The 21,032-nt window shown below is 39.5% G+C and overlaps 1 protein-coding gene across 5 annotated transcripts in view; it reads left to right on the forward strand.

Annotated features, from left to right (window-relative positions):
• LOC138938635 (uncharacterized) overlaps window positions 1–20,957 on the forward strand; it is a 66,967-nt gene extending 46,010 nt beyond the window's left edge. For all 5 annotated transcript variants that reach the window (XM_070305784.1, XM_070305785.1, XM_070305786.1 and 2 more), the window contains 10 exons: window positions 7,523–9,275; window positions 11,287–11,463; window positions 15,418–15,637; window positions 15,965–16,200; window positions 16,585–16,915; window positions 17,060–17,268; window positions 17,794–17,993; window positions 18,078–18,250; window positions 18,345–18,509; window positions 18,627–20,957. In XM_070305784.1, the coding sequence (XP_070161885.1) occupies window positions 7,523–9,275; window positions 11,287–11,463; window positions 15,418–15,637; window positions 15,965–16,200; window positions 16,585–16,915; window positions 17,060–17,268; window positions 17,794–17,993; window positions 18,078–18,250; window positions 18,345–18,509; window positions 18,627–19,120 (3,958 nt within the window). In that variant the 3' untranslated portion in view covers window positions 19,121–20,957. The remainder of the gene's footprint in view (window positions 1–7,522; window positions 9,276–11,286; window positions 11,464–15,417; window positions 15,638–15,964; window positions 16,201–16,584; window positions 16,916–17,059; window positions 17,269–17,793; window positions 17,994–18,077; window positions 18,251–18,344; window positions 18,510–18,626) is intronic.
• The last annotated feature ends 75 nt before the right edge of the window (window positions 20,958–21,032 follow it).

Genomic DNA, 21,032 nt, shown 5'->3' on the forward strand with positions numbered 1-21,032 from the left:
CCTAGAAACAGATAAAAATTATTTTTTAGTTTTTATCGCCGTATCACGGCAGCCGATACAATCGGGATCATGTTTGTAACGAGAGAAACGTCGAAATAAAAGCCCAGAGAAGGATCGGGGCTTTTACTACCTGGGGCCTTTTATCCCAAATCTCTGGCTACCTTCGGCATTGAATTTTCGAAAAAGCACGAAAAATATTTTTCACCTCTCGCATATTTTCTGATACGAGACCGAAGATAGATGGTTTGAACTTGTCAAAGAAGATTAGTTTTTTTTTTTTTTTTTATGGGCGGTGCATGTGTGTTTGACACAGTTATATTGACGGAGATTCGTAAAAGTTGGAAATTTATATGTTTTGAAATAATTCGATTTTTTAGGAATTATAAATCTTTTCAATTCACAAAAATATTGTACAATTTTTATATTTTATTTTTATATTATATTATCATCATATATCATTTTATTTAACACAACTTGTAGTCCTTGGAAAACATGGAAAACCTGGTGTTCTCGGAATCTTTTTTCTATGCGGAAAAATTAAGGAATTCTCCTGGAATTTTATTGGATTTTAAGGCATTTAAAAAAAAAAAAAATTCTTTCTTCGATAATTTTGCTCTTCTATCAGCAATATAATAAATAATCGACATTCCACCGATTGATCAAATTGTGAATTATACTTCTTACAATTATAGTATTTAAAATATAGAAAAAAAAAAAATGTAAAATATAATACATATTTTTTTTATTGCAATTTTTTATTGATAAAAAAATAATGTTATGCGAGTGAAAAAAATTTATCTTTTGAAAATTATTCAGCTTCTTTCATACGTATAATATACATTTATATTCAGATACATTTACAAATCTAACATTTGAAACTTAGGAGGCTCTATGTTTTTTCCTCGATTAGTGAGAAACGATAGAAAACGTATGCAATAAGAACATTTATTTTACAAAGTCGCAACAAAGAAGTCTTCAAAATATTCTTTTTATTTCTAGTCGAAAAAAGACAATATAATCTCAGCGAGAGAAAACCCGTTTCCCCCCCCCCCCCCCCCCCCAATTGTCGAAATACATTATTGAATTTTTGTGGCCCGCTTTTCTAAAGCATCTTGTAAACCTTCCGCTAACCGTTTTAGCATATTTCGGGTACGTGATGTACAATTGATGACACGATTTCGATACGCTCGTGCACTTCCGGATGCATCGCGCGTGAAATATCGGCAGGTGGGAAATTTCGACAAAATACTCGTCAGTACTTTCCTGCCACGGCACTGCCGAACTATTGGCCAGGTTAATCATAAATCTTCTCTGCCAGTGTTTCGCCGTTTCATTATTATTTATTCCGTGGTATTTCGCGTAGAACTGAAAGCGATTTAAAGCGCACTCGGAATGCCGTAACTCTAAATATTGATACTCGACGTTATTAGCGTACAACGACAGATTGTATTGTTCGCGGTGGCTTACAACGACAATCGCCTTGTAAGCCACGTGGGTATTTGAAACAGAGAGAGAGACACGTGATGGAGGAAGTACACACTCTCCCATCGTATCACAATTTTGGCAAACGGCAAACCGCGATCGCTATTCTTGCGTGCTGCACGTAATTGTAACATTTAATTACCTGCGAAGAAATATCGCACACACACACACACAATTTTGTATTTTCGAATTTCAAAACAGACGTCGTAAAAAGTGTCGAACACAGACAAATTATGCTATGATAGCAGATAGCAGGTCTAAAAAAAAGATATAAATCATGTATCTGTAGCGCTCTTAATTAAAGATAGCCCTGTTCGAGGGCTAGAGGTACGGAGATATTGGTAAAGAGGTGCAAGGGTATTCCGTAGGGAGAGAGTTAATATCTAACGCGATGTGGGTATTATGTATTAAAGGTCTCTCGTGAGATATAGAGCTACTCGATAATTTAATAGCAGCCCGCTTGTTATCAAGCGCCACTTAATGCTCAGTACACTCGGAAGAGATCTCAGTAATAAATGCGTGTGTTATTACCATAGTCAGAGGACATGAATAAGATGGTCTATCGGGAGCCAATAATTCGCCCCAACTTATATGGTACACTGTGCACGGAATCAGCGGAATTTTTTCTATGAAGATGACTTATATTTTATTTTTCGCGTTACTTTTGAAAAATCCGAAAATATAATTTTCCAATTATCGTTGTTACATATAAATTGTTTGTATGACCGGTGCTCCCATTTTTTTTTTTGTTTATGCCAATAGTCAATTTACAATTTAAAATTAATTATTTATTTTTTAAAGCGAAAACAATACAGATTTTTTAAAGGTGAAAAATGTTTAAACCTTTTATCTTCTTTCTGTCTTTCTATTAAATTGTAACTCCACGTGAGTTGTCTTTTGACGAAATTCGAAACAAGTATGTAAATGCATAGTCACATATACATATGTATTATACACTTGCGTAAAGTGGAATGCTAGTCATAGTTAAAGTTGTATAAAATCACATGCTGGCGAATATCTCTGTAGTCTCTCAACTCTGGGAACATCAAACGCGAATTCTCACATGAAGCTTGAAACAAGGGGAGATCACGTGTTTCCGTTCTTGACTGCAGCCCTGCTCACCTGCCTGCCCGCCTCCACGAGTATCGTTCAGCCAGGGACGGATATACTGAGAGTCGAACAGTATCATGGAGATACTGCGGTCTGAAATACCATGACAAACCAACGACATGCCCCTTTGTTAACTTTGTACAGAATAGCTTCTTTTTTATTTTAATTTAATTCGTACAAATTCGTCAATAATAAAAAAACTAATTGTACATCGATTAAAAAATCCGATGAGAGGAAATAGATAATTTTTTTTTTTTAGTATAAAATATCTGACGTTTTCTCGGTATATAAGTGAATCTGTGTGCATATATTGGACGTGTCCAGTTTAATTTAGTTTATACAGCAGCTTAAAGCTCTATTGGCTTTAATCTACCTGTACTTGCAAGCTATAATTGAATAGCTTGTTTGTGACAAGTTTATGTAACAAGCTTTACAGATTTTATAAAAGTTTATGTAACAAAATTTATATATTACTCTGTCGCAAAATTCTGCATATCGTCGACATGCGTTTGAAGTAACTAAAATTTTTTCCCATTCTTCTGCATTGTTAGCATAGATCGATAGATTTATTAGAGGACAAAAAAAAGAAAATTCCAATGCTTGTGTACAAAAGATTCTATTGTCACGTGTCATATCTCGCGGGCGGAGATTTTGTGTTGAAATGTAAAAAAATTTCGTTGGAATTCCAATCGCGCGCAATTTATGGTATTTATTCGGATCCTCGCGTGTGCATAACTCGCGTTACGCAATATCGGAGGCGCATTTCGCACGCGATTATACGAATAATTGCTCGGGCCTTGAGCTCGCCCCCGATCTTTCTTTAAATACGGGCAGTTGACGCGCATCGCAAATTTAGCGAAACTCGATTTCTCCGCTCGCTCCCCCATCGCGGCTGCAATTATCGCTGCAAAAATATAATCGCATCTCCATCGATATTCTCGTCCCCGTTCGCACGCGACATTAAGAGCTGCGACGTTTAATTATCGGCTTTTTCGCGCCGGCATCGTCGACGAATTCCCGAATATTGTCGCTGTCGTTTGTTACGCGAAATTGTATTGTCGCGCGATTGCAAATGCCGATATCATCGCAAATATAACGAAGTCTGCGACATTGTCTTCTCGATACGCTGCTATCGCACGCGGGATCATCATCGCGCGACTCGCGACGAGATCGTTTAATTTTTCGCGCGTATTCGCGCGGATCTGAATCGTCCGGCGTTAACGTAATAACGTTGCGCGACGCGTATTATTAAAGACACAAGTGAATAGCAATCTCTGTTGAATAAGCGGCGAGTCGGTGAGAAAACGGATGAAATACGATAAAAATGTAGACATGAATGGGGAAATTAATTGAGAAAGCGAGAGTGACCTTTCGCAGGCGTCACGATTTGTATATAGAGATACGCGGCGCTGATACGTTCGTTATTAGACAGCTCGCATTCCTCCCGCGAATAGTCGTTTCGTCGGTATACTTTCACTCGTATATCTCGCGGGCCGCGAGTTTTTCGGCGCGATTATTTGTAAATTGGTAGCGTCGACGTAAATGCGCCTCGTGGAAAGCGACACTTTCTCCGGAGGCACGATTTTAAATTCCCGCCTTTATTTCGTGTAAAAGAAGGAAAAAAAGAGAGCGAAAGCTTTTAACATTAAAGCGTGTCCTACACACGCACGCTCATTTCGTGTGAACGAATTTTTTTTTTTTTTAGATATTGAGAAAAAGTCGTATGACAGATCTCAAATTTTTAGTTCGCGAAACTTGAAAAATTGAAGAAAACTTTTTAATCAAATCTTTTTCCCAAGAAAATTCTGTCTTTTTAATAAAAGTTTGAATAGACGATAAAAGTGCATCACATTTGACAAATTTTTTTTTTTTTCTTTTTTTTTTGCTACAAAGGGTATATTACATTATTTTCACATCCGATAGATATTATGGATATAATATCGCCGATAGCTTTTGTGACTTAATTTAGCTTTCATTTAACTCACATGGATAAAAGCACCGAACGCACAGCATGTGTCAGATAATTATCGTTATGATTAATTTATTTTATATAGCCGATCGTCATCGGTATAAATGCCATAATATTTTCATCTCTTTGATTACGACGCTCAATATTTCGCTAAAATATTTCGCGTTATTGTCATTCTCGCGAATAGAACCAGGTAGAACTTTTCTTTTTTCCCTCAGCTGGGATTATCGACCCCGCGGACCGACAGTAGGAATACACTTAGTCCGGAATTGAGGGAATTCACGAGTTTTGTAAAAAGTTTTTCTTCGAAACCGTTCATTTGGAGAACGTCCCCGGTTTGACCTGGCCGTGTCTGTTTTCTTGAAAATGCATCCCCACACCGGCTACTTCGACAGTCTTCCCTTTAAAAGCGACCTCCCCTTCAAGGCTTTCCCCGATAAGTCTACAATATATGCGGTTTTGTAAACGACTGACCTGCTCACGTTTCCCGTTTTATGAACTCCACGTGGAACGAATGCAGAGAGAGAGAGAGAGAGAGGCGGCGCGATTCTCACTCACGCGCATTAACGATCGATTATTTACTACAATCCGCGGCAGTTTCTTATACGGTGAGGAAGAGAGAAAGAGAAGAAAAAATGCAATCTTTTTTTTCCAGCCGGACGTCGCAGAAATTAGGTCTCGCGTTCTCTGCCTTTTCATCGAGATATTTAATTCCCGCTGTAAATACATTAAGAAACGTGACAGGCGGAAGATATAAAAACAAGATCGCTTCCTTAGTTCAAGCCTTCAAGATTGAATTTTCTTTTCCCGTGGACTTTGAAGCTTATAAAATTGTTGGCAAAAAATATGAGAAATGCGCGATTAAAATTTAATTTTTATACACAAGAAAAAGACGTTTTTTGTCACTAATCCAATAAAAAATATTATTATAATTATCTTAATTTATTTATACATTGCGCTAACAAAAGAAAATGCGTGAAACTATGAAATAAATAGAGAAATTCGTTAAGCAGAGAGAAATTCCGTGCATTCTTTATTCAGATGATCGCAAGAATTCTGAAGATCTCGTTAAACGTCGTTCTGAAGGAATGCGAACGAAAACGCCGTGGCGTCATTTAAATGTTGTACACGTATATTGAATCGCGGTACCCTCGTATTTCCCCTATCGCCTTTGTTCGCGATCTCCATTGTCTCCTTTATCCTCCGTCCCGTGAACCTTGCACGCGTATTTGCGTATGGACCAACGAGTGTAATGGCGTTTCTGTGTTGAATGCTTTAGAGGCCCGGTGTAACCAGATCTGCGAAAAGGTCTATTGGTCCTCCTGTACGGGCGTGTGTATATACAATACATGTATGCGGACGGTCTTTTGTCGCGTAAATCTAATTTATCCTCCGGACTCATATTGTATTATGAAACGGAAGCGTGCATGCACGGGAGTGGAAATTATGAATATTGATAATGTCGTCAAATTGGAAAAACGCAGATTTTGATGGACCATTATGTTTTTTTTTCGCAACACTTCAATATTCAAATTATTGCGAACGAATGCAGAATATTGGACGCATGGATGTTTACTTAAAATAACAGAGAAGACATTAATTTTTTATCACATATATATTTTCATATACATATGTGTGCGCTCTACTATTTGACTCGTCTATTTATTGATCGGAAAAAAACATGCGAAAAAGCACTGACATTTCGTTCGGTTTACGTCAACGAGGATTGCGAGTCCATAAATCACGAGGGATGTTAAAAATTCCTACTTTTCATCATATTATATTGATTTAAAACAAATACATTAATTATTAATCGGTAAAAATTTTTATGGAGCGATCTAAATTTAGAATTTTGACGAATTACAGTCGCTTGTAAATTTGACAATTTTGTCATTCTCTTGATCGACTGATAATACAATGCGAACAGTTTGACAAAATTTAAACACGCTTCATTACATTCAAATTCGCGCATGATGAATTTTCATGAACCAAGTATCGTATAGCATTACTGTTTTACGTGACTATTTTGTACTATCGATTGGCATTTGCATACAGATATGACAATTTGCGAATGCTACATATAACGCGGTCACATGTTTATATCACGGCCGATTTTTTACTCAATTTACCAATTATAAAAATAGATCTGTTTCGGTTAATGAAAAAAAAAATTACAATATTTACTATGCGATCACGAGATATTTATTGCGGGATTTTTATGCGATGTGTAAGATATTTTTGTCAGGGTAACTTATAACGGAAAAGAAATGTCGCGATCCTTCTCGGGCATGATAAAGCGACGACTGACAGCAGATAATACATATATTTTAGGTTTATCGTATCGAAAGTTTCTTTCCGGCTCGCATATTTCAGTGACTTTTCGCGTACGATCGAACGACCGGGAGGAGATTCGTTTGAAACATCATATAATATGCACGAGAGTCATGTAATATATAGAGCGGCTGAATTTATTTCCACGTGAACGACGTTCGCGTTCTATGAAAATTTAAAAATATCACAGGTGAGAATATTCCAAATATCGCCGCGAAATAGGTAGAGAAAATATTTATCGCTATATTTATTAATACGTATATATTTTCTACTTGAAATGCTTTGTAAATTTTTGGCTTGTTATCTTATGAAACAATGTTGAAATTAATCACATTTAGTGTTCGATTGAATTACTCATTTATTTCTCGCTGAGAAAGGAGATAATTATATTAGAATTAAACGTTATTATTTTCATCGTGTTATTTTTGATAAAAAAGCAAGTAATTAGTTGAGCATTTAAATGGAGTCCTTGTCAATTTTATTATTGTATATTATTTGTCTTTTTATTGGTTATTGATCGCTAATTATTTAGTTGTTTAGGTTTAGGAATTTTATATACATTAGATTATCGAGAAATTTGTGGAATACAAAGTTAATAACAATATTAAGGAGCCCCTTCTTTTATTTCAGGTCCCGAAGGCGTGGTAGTGGCGTGACGGACATACACTCTCAACAACAGCAACAGCTGCAAGAGAACAACAACAGCAGCTCGCGCGACGCGAAGAAGCCGCAGGAGGGACTGGGGCCCGATGAGATGTGGGCCCCTGGCGCCCTGGGCCATCATCGGGAGCTACCTGTTGATGTGCCCGACACCCTCTTACAGAAGGCCTATCCCAACAAGGTAAAGAACCGCTCTTCCGATTATAGGAACGGGCTACAGCATCGTCCCCGTAGCGCTAGCGACCTCGACCTATCCCTAAACCTTAAAAACGAGATCCTTAAGACGCGCACCACACCCGCGGACGGACACGTTAGACTCGTATCGAACGACGACGTCGACTCCGCTTCACGAACGATCAACGTTCGCAACGGTCTTCGGTCTATGCCCATGCTGAAGATCGAGCTAAAGATCGAGGACGAGGAGGAGAAGAAGGTAAAAATCGCCAAGAAGGATCCGGCAAGTATCGACGAGTATCGCGACAGCCCAATCGCGATCGATTCACCGGATTTGAAGAGTGACCTGAAAGCACTCGGGGAGTACGAGAACGTCGAGGACGCGAGCGAACAGAAGGAGTCAGGTGTCGACGTCGAGGACGACTACCCGTTCGCCAAGGAGGATTACCCCACCATGCTGAAGACGTGCAGCGACGATTCCGCGAGCCCGAGGAGCTCGTCGGGCAGATCGGACAGCACTGCGCCTTTGGATAGCAGCTTGAGGTGTGAGCAAAGGCAAAGTAAAAATAAGGATAAGCATAAGGACGTGCGACATACGTTGTACGACGTACGAAGGATAGATCTCGGCTCCCCGTGCAGATCGGTGATGCCCGACATCAAGATACCCCCGCTCTTCGGTCGTGCTCGGGACACGACGTCCTTCGACAATCCGGCTTATGGACTGACAGATCTGCAGGATCTTCAGGGTCTATTGCGATCCGACGAAGCCTCGGATATGACCAGATTGATAGACGATCAATGTTTGTCCGTCCCGAGGATTCCAAAGGAACAGGACAAAGCGCCGCCTGTCCGCGCGGAGGATCAGCAAATAGAGTCTTCCCGAACAATGACGGAGCACTCGGCGAGCAAGTCTGGCGCAAAAAACGCGAAGCGTCGCGGGAATATCGACGAGCGTGCCAAGCTGAAGGCAAAATCGCGCAGCCTCGACATCGAGGAATTGATCCGAACCGGCTCGACCGACGATCTGCTCGGCATCGAGCTGAGCCATCTCTCCTCCTTGTCCTCCTCGTCGGCCCGGCCCAAGAAGAAGCATAGGCATCAGCAGATCTCCAGCGGCTATTCTACGCTCAGAAGCGAAGTATCGGGCGATCTCGAGCGTAGTAGCGTGGATTGCAGCTTCCTCGTGGTCTCGAACAGGTCTTACCGCGAGGTAGCCGTCGATTGTCCGCCAGATTTCGTGCCGGTAACCAAGCGCCATCCGGTATACCCGCCGCCTAATAAGATCACCACGCCCGGCAACAGCAAGCACAACACTCTCGAGCCGAAACGCGATCGCGAGAGCGAGGGGGGCGCGTGCACCCCCGCGACAACGACGATGACGACAACGATCACGACGACCATCACGACAACCGCGCTTGTAGCCTCCCCTTGTCTACCCCCCAACGACAATAGCCGTTACACGACGCTGTCTAGCGGCGATGATGGTAGTGCTAAGGAGACCATAGTCGCGCGCGACGCGACGGTAGACCGTAAGCACGACGTCAGGAAGGTAAGGTCCAGAGTCAAGAACTTGATAGTCGACGGCTTGCACTCTATTATGCACAACGAGCACTGCAAATCGCTTCGCTGCGCTTCTCTTAGCACGCATCACCTTAACGCACCGACTCGGCTTCGCTCTAACGAACCTGTTTTGCAATCGTTCAACATGAACTCGGGGGAGTTTTCGGTTTCCGCCTGTTCCTTAGCCCCGAAGAAGTTCTTCTACGAAAACCCCTGCTTCGATGTGTCCCATGATGAGAACGTTCATTCCGATGTCTTCCCGCGTCGGAAATTTATGGAAAACGTCGCACATCCGTTCTCTTTATCGTCTTCTCGAGACGAATTTCCTAAAGATTGGCGAAACTCCTTTCACGCCGAAGGCGAAGACGATGGGACGATCTTTTCCACCTTTTCGACAACGATCGATAATCATACGCGCCCTGCTGATTTATCTTTGTCCGAGGACAATGTCGTAAATTCATCGGAATGTCTTCTTGCGGATTTTGAAAATGAAATCCGAAAGATTACTCCCTCCGACTGGCCGGAAAAGATTACCACGCGTGAACAGAATCCTTTATTACCCGATGTCTCGTTTCTCAAACTTGCTGACATTCCGACTCAATTGTCCTTTATCCAAGAGACGAATCAGAATTCTCGGAATTCCTTACACGAGCTATCCTCCGCGAAGCGTCACGTCGTGCGTCATCTATCCGTCAATGACGTTGCCGACAATGTCCAACGTTCGCAGAAGGAGGAACTGCACAATTGCTGCGATTCGCCGAATACGCAGAATCAGAAAAATTCGAGCTTGTCCGTCGAGTACAAATCGAGTACCAAGTTGCCGAACGTTCCGACCGACAATGCCGCGAAATTTCGTGTTTGTCGGAGGAGCATGTCGGATATCTCGGATTTAACGGCTGTTCGGATTCGCTTCTTGCTCTCCCTCCGCGATCCTGTCCCGAATCCGAAAATCTCGCGGCGCATCGTAGAACAGGACGGAAGAGATCAACCTATGATGACTTTGCCCGATTCTGATGGATGTACAAAGCGGAGCTCGCCGAGATCGTCAAACGAGCGTACTTTGAAGAGTTATACGCGCGAATCGGCGCACGTCGACTCGCTCGAACAGGTAAACCGCAATGGACTTCGCGACTCGATTTTCACAATTTTCGTCTGTCGAGTAATTTGAACGGCGTCCTTGCACTTTGGAAATTTCAATCAATTACGTCTCCCGTGAAGTAACTTGGACAGATCGCTCGTTTTCGCTTCTTGAAATATTTTTAATCGAATTCTCCTGCAGTAGCATCAAAATTTGCATTACTATTTGCAAAAGCAAAAAAAAAAAAGTACAAGGGCGACTGTTCGATTAAGGATGCTAAAACGAAGAGCATGCGTAAAGAAATATGGGACATCTAACGTGAGGTCGTCGATGGCATGGTAAAGTAGTAAGATTCATACCCTAGCTATGCAGAGAAAAAATTTATTAAGTAAAATGCCTATCAACGATATATTGGAAATACTTCAAATTTTATTACTCTCAAGTTACGATATAACGTTTCAAAATAGCCAGTGAAAGAATGAGGAATTCTAAATGATTCAGACTCGCTATCATTAACGTACAAGTTCAATTTTGATATAAAAATTCGGCATTATATATAAAAAATAAATATATCGTCATAAGTTATCATTTTTCATGTAATCATCTCTTGAGAGAGTCGGCATTTTACTTCCGTTTGGTATTTTTGCTTTTGAAATGCTTTTTTGCAATGCATGCATGCATCTCTCTCTCTCTGTCTCTCTCTCTCTCTCTTGCTTTTCTATTGCGTCAACTTCTCTGTCTTAACTTCTTCCTCTCCTTTCGCGTGCATACGCTAGATCGACTGAATACTCTGTATGTTTGGAAGTAGAAAAAGAGAATGAAACACACACGTGTGAGAGGAGAGGCGATAAAATTGGCAAAGTAAATTGTGGAAGGCACGTGGAACTATTAATACGAATTGTATTTTGGAATGGATTTTTAGGCGGGTCTCAACGGGGTCAAGCCTGCCATCCCGCCTCGCGATCAGAAAAGGGCGCCCGCCAGACCGCCGAAGGATAATCTACGTCTCTCTACGCAGAACAATAATGTCGAAAGCAGCGATAACGCCAATACAACCGAACCGACGCAGCAACAGCTTCACTCTATCAGAAAATATCAGGTAAGGGATTATCGCGTTATGTTGAGTCACGTAAACACACACGATAAGATGATACGAGAAGCGCTGCATCACAAACCCTGCGTCGAATTTCGGTGGAAGACACGTAACGCAAGTAAGTATTGCGTAAAGAAAAAGAGAAGCGATTAAATACGATTATACAAGCATGCTTTCCTTAAAAAAATGCTCAAATTTTATTATCATTAGGATTAGAAACAAACCTCCTACAGGAACAAATCTAATAACCAAGAGAGAGAAAAAGATTTTATATGTAAATTATTTTGAATTATTAATAATTGTGTGCCCCGTAAAAACAAAGTGTGTTTTGTAAAAAAAAGGTCGTAAAATACCTGGCAGGAGGCTTTCGTCCCGAGGGCGATAACACGTCATCCTTTAACATTCGTCAACGGACGTTATTTTTACGATTTTCGTCCTTGCGATCGGATTAAGTCATTAAATAGGTAATACGGGGGGAAAAAATAGGGGGAGATCCCCTCTGGATTCGTAACCGCTTGCGAATAGCGTGCAAGCATTTCGCAATCGATTGCATTGCGTAACGATGCGATAAATGACATATCGTTATTTAAGAGGACGTACAACTCACCGCTGCCATCCCCGCATGCGTGAACACTTGCTCGGGAAATTACGAGCCGTTGACAAGCCGTTATTGTCGGAGCACCGCTAGACGGAATAGCCGCATCGCAATTTTCGAATTTCCCGCAGCAGCGATTCCCCGACAAAGTTTGATTGATGAATGAGTTGCCATCTTGCATGAGTGGAAATCAATTAGGCGCATCGAGGTATGCGCGAATAGCGCGAGCGCATTCAAAATTGTTCAACGAATATGAATGAACGAGGAAAAAAATTTTCATCTATTTTCTGCTTTAACGTAAACGCGTGACGCTGAACATCTTAAATGTTCTTTTGTATAAAAGATTGTATAAAAGATTTTACAAAATTTATTTATTTTTTTTTTCTGATTTGTTAAAAATCCATCGAAAGAAAAAAAAGATCTATGATGAAGAATCATGGATAAGCCCTGGAGATACTCGTGGATCGAAGTGCCGCGCACTTGAAATTCATCACAATCTCGGGGGTATCTGTAAGTGTGAGAGATGCCAGAACCCTTTTATACGTGACTGCGGCGTCCGTCGTGCGGAGCCGCGTGAGTATGTTTATCTTATGGAATCCTCACACCGCGCTCTCACTCTCTTACCTGCCTTAAGTCAAGAGTGCGGGTCTGGAATGTAAAGAACCCTACAATGGTCTAAGATTACATGCCTCAAGTGTAACGTTACCAAGTTTCGATAGGTTGTAGACGTAGGGTGACTCGCAGACCTGATTCTCTGCTGCTGCTGCTGCTGCTGTTACATGCAACTCTGTTCGATTTTTTTTATTCGACCCACTTCCCTGACCTCACCCTTCCCTTTCTTGATCTGCCTCAAGCCAGCGGATACCCTTTCCAGATCTTCGATTTGACTCTAATATCTCGAAATATGTCGCAGCAGGTGTTCCGAATTAATTCACATTCCTCTTTGTTTTTCTGTTTTCATCATATTTATTAGCCAAGCATATTCTTTCGATATATATATTTATATATTTGCTTTAAAAATACATTCTGATATTTGAATTTTACGTATGAGAGATTACTTATATATTTAATTAATTATATTTAATATACGAAGTTTTCGTAAATTAATTCTTATCAAGATGAAACCATGAGCGAAGAATGTAGAGATTGTGAAAGAATTTATATAGACGATTACTAAAACCATTAGCCGTTCCTGAAATTATTTTTTATCGTCACAATCGCATTTTTACACCGACGTATATATGCACACACACACACACACACACACACACACACACACACACACACACACACACACACACACACACACATAACATTTTTAACGCGCTTTACGTTGGCCGTCACTTTTGTCTAATCGCGTCGCATGAGAGAAGAGGCTCAGGTTCCGCGAGAAACCTTACATCTTGGTATAAACAGGGCTTCTCACTAAGATATTTCCATCTTTATTTATACGTAGGGTCGCACGGAAAAAAGTGCTCATTATATAAACGAAAATTACGACTCTTATTGCTGGGGTCGTCGAGGGTCTTTTTTTTTTTTTTTTTTTTTTTTTTAATCGTCGACCATGCGTAGTTACCATAATACGCATCGCGATTTTACGTCGACGGAGAACTGGACGGGTGATCAACACCAGGCTTTATCAGCTGATACCAGTGGGCGTAGATCTCGCGAATCACAGGATAACACACGGCCAATATCATGACAAATTGGCGTAACTTGAAGTGGAAGTCGTTGAGTCGCTAAAGATATAAAAATGTATCGTACAAATTAGACGTTTCGCTAAATATATGTACCCTACGTGATGCTTGTGTCATAAAATTCATTCAGTAACAATTATACGATTTTATTAGCGCAATTATATTTATAACATATAATTATTTAAGAATAATAATTTTAGCTTTAAATAACTTCTATATATATTCTTTTTTTGCAATTAACGCGGGAATAAAGGAAGCACGTTATCTGATCGTACCGTTTAATATGATTGTGAAAAGATGATAATTATTGTAGAGTTTAGGATTATTGTTACTTTAAAAATGCATAAGTTAAATTTTTTTGTTGCTCTAATAATTATTGTCACTTAAAAGAACCAGATTAATGCGTTATTAAATCAATTTATTATACTTTTCTCATATAAAATATGTCAAAATAAATCCATGCATTGCACTATACAAATTTTTAACGATTCATATATAATTTTTGAGATTAAATCTCGTGTTAAATAAATATTAGATTGTATCACAGTTGCGTGAAATTAATTGAAACATATAAAAGAGAGAGAGAGAGAGATAATTTTTGTTCATTTAATTTATTTAATAAATTTTTATATAATTTTCCAGTAAAAAATGCGTTAGAATAATCGATTTAAATGAATTTGCCGCAGGAAAAATTAGAATAGGGCAAATAGAGGTAAGATAGATTTTGCTGAAAATATTTTTGTAGTTTGAAAATACACGACTTGTATGTATAGAAATGTCATCCGCAGATATATTATTAGAATGTGTGGTATGCATATATGTTTGATGTGTTGCCGGATTTAGTTGACATTAGGAACCAAAAGTGCGCTACCTCTACGAATACAAGCTGCATCGGAATAATTGACGAGCAGATACCTAGATATATTCGTACAGATATTCGATCGTGTTTGATGTCGTTCAAGGACTCCTTATTTTCGCGCGAAAATGTGGCCTATAAATTTCTCAACGAGCTACGTACGTATTTGCGACATTCGTTACGCACAATTTCACGCGACAATTATCTCGCAGTTTCTTGCATAATCGTTAGAGTTGTAATACTGATATATCAACAAGGTAAAGTATAACTCTCACAACACAAGGTAAGAATTTTTAAAACAATATACAGCTCCATTTTTGAAATATTACTATTATTCAATCTACATTTTTTAGAATAAATAAAAGTAAATTGCATACATTATACAGGTATATGTACAGAAAAAATACAATGTGAGCTTAATTTAATAAAATTTCCCCCGAAATTTATTTTTAATTTGTTGAAAAAATTATATATATATAAATGATGAATAATGTAGGAAAATTGATACACTCTGTACGTTAAAATTGAGAAAGAGAGAGAGAGAGAGAGAGAGAGACAGACAGATGCGTACATCAAATAAAATTTAAATAATTATATATTTTTAATTTTCTGAAAAATATGAAATATTTTATGAATATACACATGTTTCTCTCTCTGATATATTCAATAATCATCGGATAGAATTTCGATATTTTACACGATTTTCAGGATATAAGCGAGGAGTTTTATCATCTGACATAAAGTTAAAATTATCTCGAAAATATTTTTATTTCTTGTAAAGCAAATGGATCATTTATGTTGCACTTATATAGGAACAGTTACGGAAACGAAAGGATGAGGAGGAAAGGCAGGAGATGCTCAGCCGTTCTCTCCGTGGATCTAAAAAGCTCCAAGCCTTGGAGAGCCACGCGACGAGTCTCGCTGGCCAGGAAAATCTTGCCTACGCACAGGACGAGGTGACCACCGTCAGCCGAGTCACTCATACCACTCCTAACGCGGTACAAGAAGTGAAGGAGCCTCCCCGAACCCTCAGTATGCAAGCAATGAGATACATCTCCGCAGATATTTCTGAATTAAAAAGAGTATAAATTGAAAAAAAAAGAAATAACAGCGTCGCGAAATCTCATCTTAATAGTACATTAAGCTTCTTTGATTTTGCGTTACAATTTCTTGCATTTGTTTCGAAAGAATCTTATTGTTAGTTATTCGCTCTCATAAGTTCTCATCACATTAGATTTAAACAAATGAGATTTTATCAACAACAATTTTTAATACATATGTGTAGCGTGAACGAACAGCGAGTTCCGCGGCACGAGCGAAAAAACTAACTCTAACAAATATATCTTTTTCATATTTCAGCGTATGGTGAAGTAGTTGCTACGCTGGAAAGGCTGCAGCTTCAGCTACAAAATATTTCAGGTGCTCTCGGTATTTCGGGTCCAGGTGTCGAAACCGAACTGAAGGCAGTTCGCGCACTTTTGGTGCAAAATCAATTTGCATCTGCCCTAGCGACGCGTCACGCTTTGAAGAATCGGCTGAGGGCGAGCAAGATTCTCAAACATCATGCCGATGACGCGTCGAATTTGGCGCGAGATGTATGTAAAATTTACGCTATAATGACATATATACGTATATTGGAGATACACGGAGAGAAAACGTCTATATATATATATGTACATATTTATAATATTATTCATGTTATTTAATGTCTTTTAATTAGTTTTTGTTTAAAAAGTTCATAAAGGCATTCTATGCCATAAAGTTAGGCGACACGTTGTTATATAATTTAATAAACATAAGGTAGGAGCTTTCATAAAGCCTTACGAATGTTTTAATAATGTCACTGATTCTATTATCTCCAAGCATATAAATTTGAATTTTTTAATTAAATTATAGACATGAATTATAGTCACGCGCGTACGTTTATTCATTTTAATATAATTTAATTATAATATTTCGGTGTAATGTGCTTGTTTTAGTGCGTGGATATCTTGGAAAAATGGCAATCGTCGGCAACCTCAACAGGTGTCGGCGGCGCAGAAACAATAGCCGCTGTAGAGGAGTTAACGAACATTCTAACAAGTTATGACATGGAAGCTCTGCTTCTCGCTCACGACTCCATTGTCTCGTACGTGGACGGTTTGCAAAGGAAGCGAAGCCCATCGTCCTCACCGCCCAGCGGTCCGCCTAGCCCGACGTCTAGCTGGAAAGACTCTCGGGTGGTCGACAACATTAAAATTATCCGAATCGAGAAAACTAATGAACCGCTGGGTGCTACCGTCAGAAACGAAGGAGACGCGGTGATCATAGGTAATCATAACATTAAAGTTGTATTGTATAATTTTCTTGTAATAATTTTGCTCTTTCGATGGAGAGTTTACTCGTCGAAATTTATTGCGCGTACGATTTTATATTGTTTGATTTAAGAAGGATAATATTTAAATATCTTTTAAGGACGTGTTGTACGCGGTGGCGCGGCGGACAAATCGGGACTCCTGCACGAGGGCGACGAGGTTCTCGAGGTAAACGGTGTGGAAATGCGCGGCAAGACCGTCAACGAGGTCTGCGATATTCTTGCCGGCATGCAGGGTAGTCTCACGTTCTTAGTACTTCCAGCACCGACGAGTCACAGAAATAATTTAAGGAGGGAAGACACGACACAGGTACAGTACAGTATCCTGATATATTTAGCGCACGTCTTCGTAGTTAAAACGCGAACTACATATTCGTAGATGTTGAAACTGGAACAAGCGATATTTATGTTGGAGGCGAAAGAGCAAATGTCAGATCAAAGAAAATGTTTTAACTTTTCAAGACAAAAAGTAACATTGATCGTTTTATCTTTGATCAACTTTTTATAATTTTAACATCTGCTCAGTTCGAATAAATCGATATGTCATTTAAGATATTCTATTATTTATATGTATTTTTTAAAATTTACTTAGAACATTTAAAATTGAACTCACGCATAAAAGAGCGCGCACAAATGTCACATATAAACAAATGACTTTTGTTCTTTAACAATGCGACGTTGACACTTGTAAGCTACGCGTGTGAAATACCTATAGATCACGACGCTAATAGCGATGAAACAACTGTTGCAATTTCCACTACACTGTCATAACGTAAAACGGAAGTGTAACATGTAACATTTATAACCACATAAAACTTTTATCGTTTGCATCTAGATACACATACGAGCACATTTCGATTACGATCCAGAGGAAGATCCGTATATACCCTGCCGAGAATTGGGCGTAAGCTTCCAAAAGGGCGATGTACTTCACGTAATTTCCCAAGAGGATCCAAATTGGTGGCAAGCATATCGAGAGGGCGAAGAGGATCAGACTCTGGCCGGTCTGATACCTAGCAGAGCCTTCCAGCATCAGTGAGTTAACTTTTAATTGCTAATGTTCAATTGTAATCTCATTCTGATTCTGATATATATTGTATATTCGTTTTATCCTCGTAGACGAGAATCCATGAAGCAGACGATAGCCGGCGACAAGTCGACAGTGCGAGGCTCGAAGAAATCTAGCACGCTATTGTGCGCGAGAAAAAATCCAAAGAAGAAGAAACGGAATAAGTTTGGCGCGAACTTCAATGACGACGGGTACCCTCTTTACGCGACAACTGCCATAGATGGTATGTAAAAAGCTTAAACAGATGATTTAGTAGATCAATTGTATTGTTCTCACGGGGATTATCTTCAATGTATGACGTTTTTTCTTTTTCGCAGATTACGACAGCGAAGAGGTGTTGACATACGAAGAAGTCGCCTTATACTATCCTCGTGCAAATCATAAAAGGCCAATTGTACTTATTGGACCTCCTAATATCGGACGACATGAACTCAGGCAGAGATTGATGCAAGACAGCGAACGTTTTGCCGCAGCGATTCCTCGTAAGTGCTATTCTATTCTATTTTACTGATCGATATTTAATATTTCTAGTTCTCCCTTTATGGACAAATACGTCTAATATTCATTTCAATGAACGCCTTCTGCTTTTTGATTTTCAGATACAAGTCGTCCGAAAAAGGATTCCGAGGTCGACGGCCAAGACTATCACTTTATTTCACGTGCTCAATTCGAGTCTGATATCCTTTGTCGTAAATTTGTCGAGCACGGCGAGTATGAAAAAGCGTATTACGGCACATCCGTGGAGGCCATCAGGACAGTGGTTAATTCTGGGAAAATCTGTGTCTTAAACCTACATCCCCAGAGTCTTAAGATTCTGCGAAATTCGGATCTGAAGCCGTACGTTGTGTTTATCGCGCCTCCGAGTCTAGAAAAACTGAGGCAGAAGAGGATTAAAAATAACGAAAGTTTCAAGGAAGAGGAGTTGAAGGACATAATCGAGAAAGCGCGCGAGATGGAGGATAAATATGGCCACCTGTTTGACATGCTTATATTGAATAATGATACCGATCGGGCGTATAACCAATTACTCACAGAGATTAACTCACTCGAGAGAGAACCTCAATGGGTGCCTGCGTCTTGGGTTCTTCAGTAACTATGCCGTCTTATGCTTTAAGACGAGGATTTCCGAGAATATCTCGGAGGAAATCGGCGATCGGAGGCCAGTATTGCAGTTATCTGTTTGCAAGACAAGTGCTTTCAAGCAATCTTCCAAGCAAGACTTCAAGCGAGTCTGCTAGAATGCTTTGGTGGACCGGTTCTTCGACAGGTGCCTGTTACATAGTTTTATGTTTCTTACGCGAATCTTTTAAATCTTCCTCCCTTCCGGTTATACTGTATTGCAAGTCTTCCGCGTGTATTGTCGTACTTTGGTGCCATGAAATAAAGGGTCATCGGAAGCAATCTTTGAATGAGAGAACAGAAAAGAGAAAAGGGGGAGAATAGAACAAATATCATCTGCAAGAAATTCTCACACTTTTACAGACTTTGCGTTTGGTATAAAAGCAAAAGTATATATCGTGTTTTTATGTATTACCGTGATAACGAACGTTTGCGAGGCTCAGTCGCATCAACGATGTTTCGAATTTGAGTAACGTGTAATCAAATCACGGACGATCGTCGGCCGAAAAACTTTTAAGTTTAAGTTATGCTCGAATTTCGAACACGATTGCTGCGGCTTGGCCTATCTACCTATCTTAACGTTTCGAAGTTAATTCAGACTGAGAGACGTTTGAGTTTCCGAAGTGTATATTTACGGGGTTATATTCTCAGACTGACAAACGGTTAACTATTATAGATACGCGAATATACAAAAGCATCATCCCGCGATGCGCCAAAGCACATCTGCCGAGCGTCTCGCTTCTTTTATCGTATATTAGCCCATGATTCTACGTGAGGAAGTGTACCTGACCTGATGTCTCTCCTAAAAGTTGAAAAATTTCTAACGGGGGCTCGTGAAAAAACGCTGTGTAATTTTCTATGATCATACACATATACATACGTATAAGTTTTGATAAATTTTGATAAGTGGAAAAAGAAAACTGGAGCTTTCTCAGACCTATCTAAAGAAGTCTGAATGGGATTATTCAGCGAAGCGAATGTAATAAACGATATTAACATAAATAACGCGCAAATCGCGTAGGTTTAATTTTTCTTGCGTTATCTCGCGAATATATATATATATCATATCTTGCATATGTAACATGCATCAAACTTCCACAAAACGATCATAGAGAGTCGTATGTCTTTTCACGTGACCGTTGATTAGAAATTTTCTGCCGATTCTACTATATTCTAATATCCACAAACGGAAGCTATTGTTGTAAAGAGAAAAAAAAAGAAAGAGAAGAAGAAAAAAAGAAAAAAAAACATATGAAACGACGATCTCATGAGCATAACGATACACAATATATTTCTTCGAACGCAAGAGGAAACGCGTCTGCGATCTCGAAGAAGACTGCGAAACTCGCTAACATGTTTTACCGTTTTCGCCCTAGACGATTCCGTGTTTGTTTAGAGAGCAGAAACTCGTGTGTTTCTAACCCGTAGATTCGTTAAACGCAATAGAACTTAGGCGCGACTGTATGGTTTCGGAAATGCAAGAGCTCTCGGAAATTTCGCATAAAAAAAAACGATTGTTTCTCTTGAGTGTTTTTTTTTTTACAGGGAGCGATTATTGTAAGACGCGATCGAATAGGGTAAAAGGTGTTTATCTGTGTCACTGTATCGCTATGAATAGAAAAAATCGATGCGAAATAAAAAAGAAAAAAAAATAAATAAAGGAGTATAGTATATGTAGAGAGAAACCATCGTGGCGTTTCATTCAGAAATGTAAACGATAAATGTGCGGTAAATGCATTGTAGCAAGTGCGCGACGTGTATCTTGCAGGTATCCTTGCGTTAGCAATAATTGTGTATTATCGGAAAGAAAAGTAACTCGTTTCTCCGTTTTTTCAATGACTTTACGACACTGATAAATCCTCGGCGTAATATGTGTCGTTCAGTAC

Source organism: Polyergus mexicanus, unplaced genomic scaffold, assembly GCF_030449975.1.
Source record: "Polyergus mexicanus isolate NDT 795.1 unplaced genomic scaffold, iyPolMexi1.0 SCAF_13, whole genome shotgun sequence".
Taxonomy (NCBI): domain Eukaryota; kingdom Metazoa; phylum Arthropoda; class Insecta; order Hymenoptera; family Formicidae; genus Polyergus; species Polyergus mexicanus.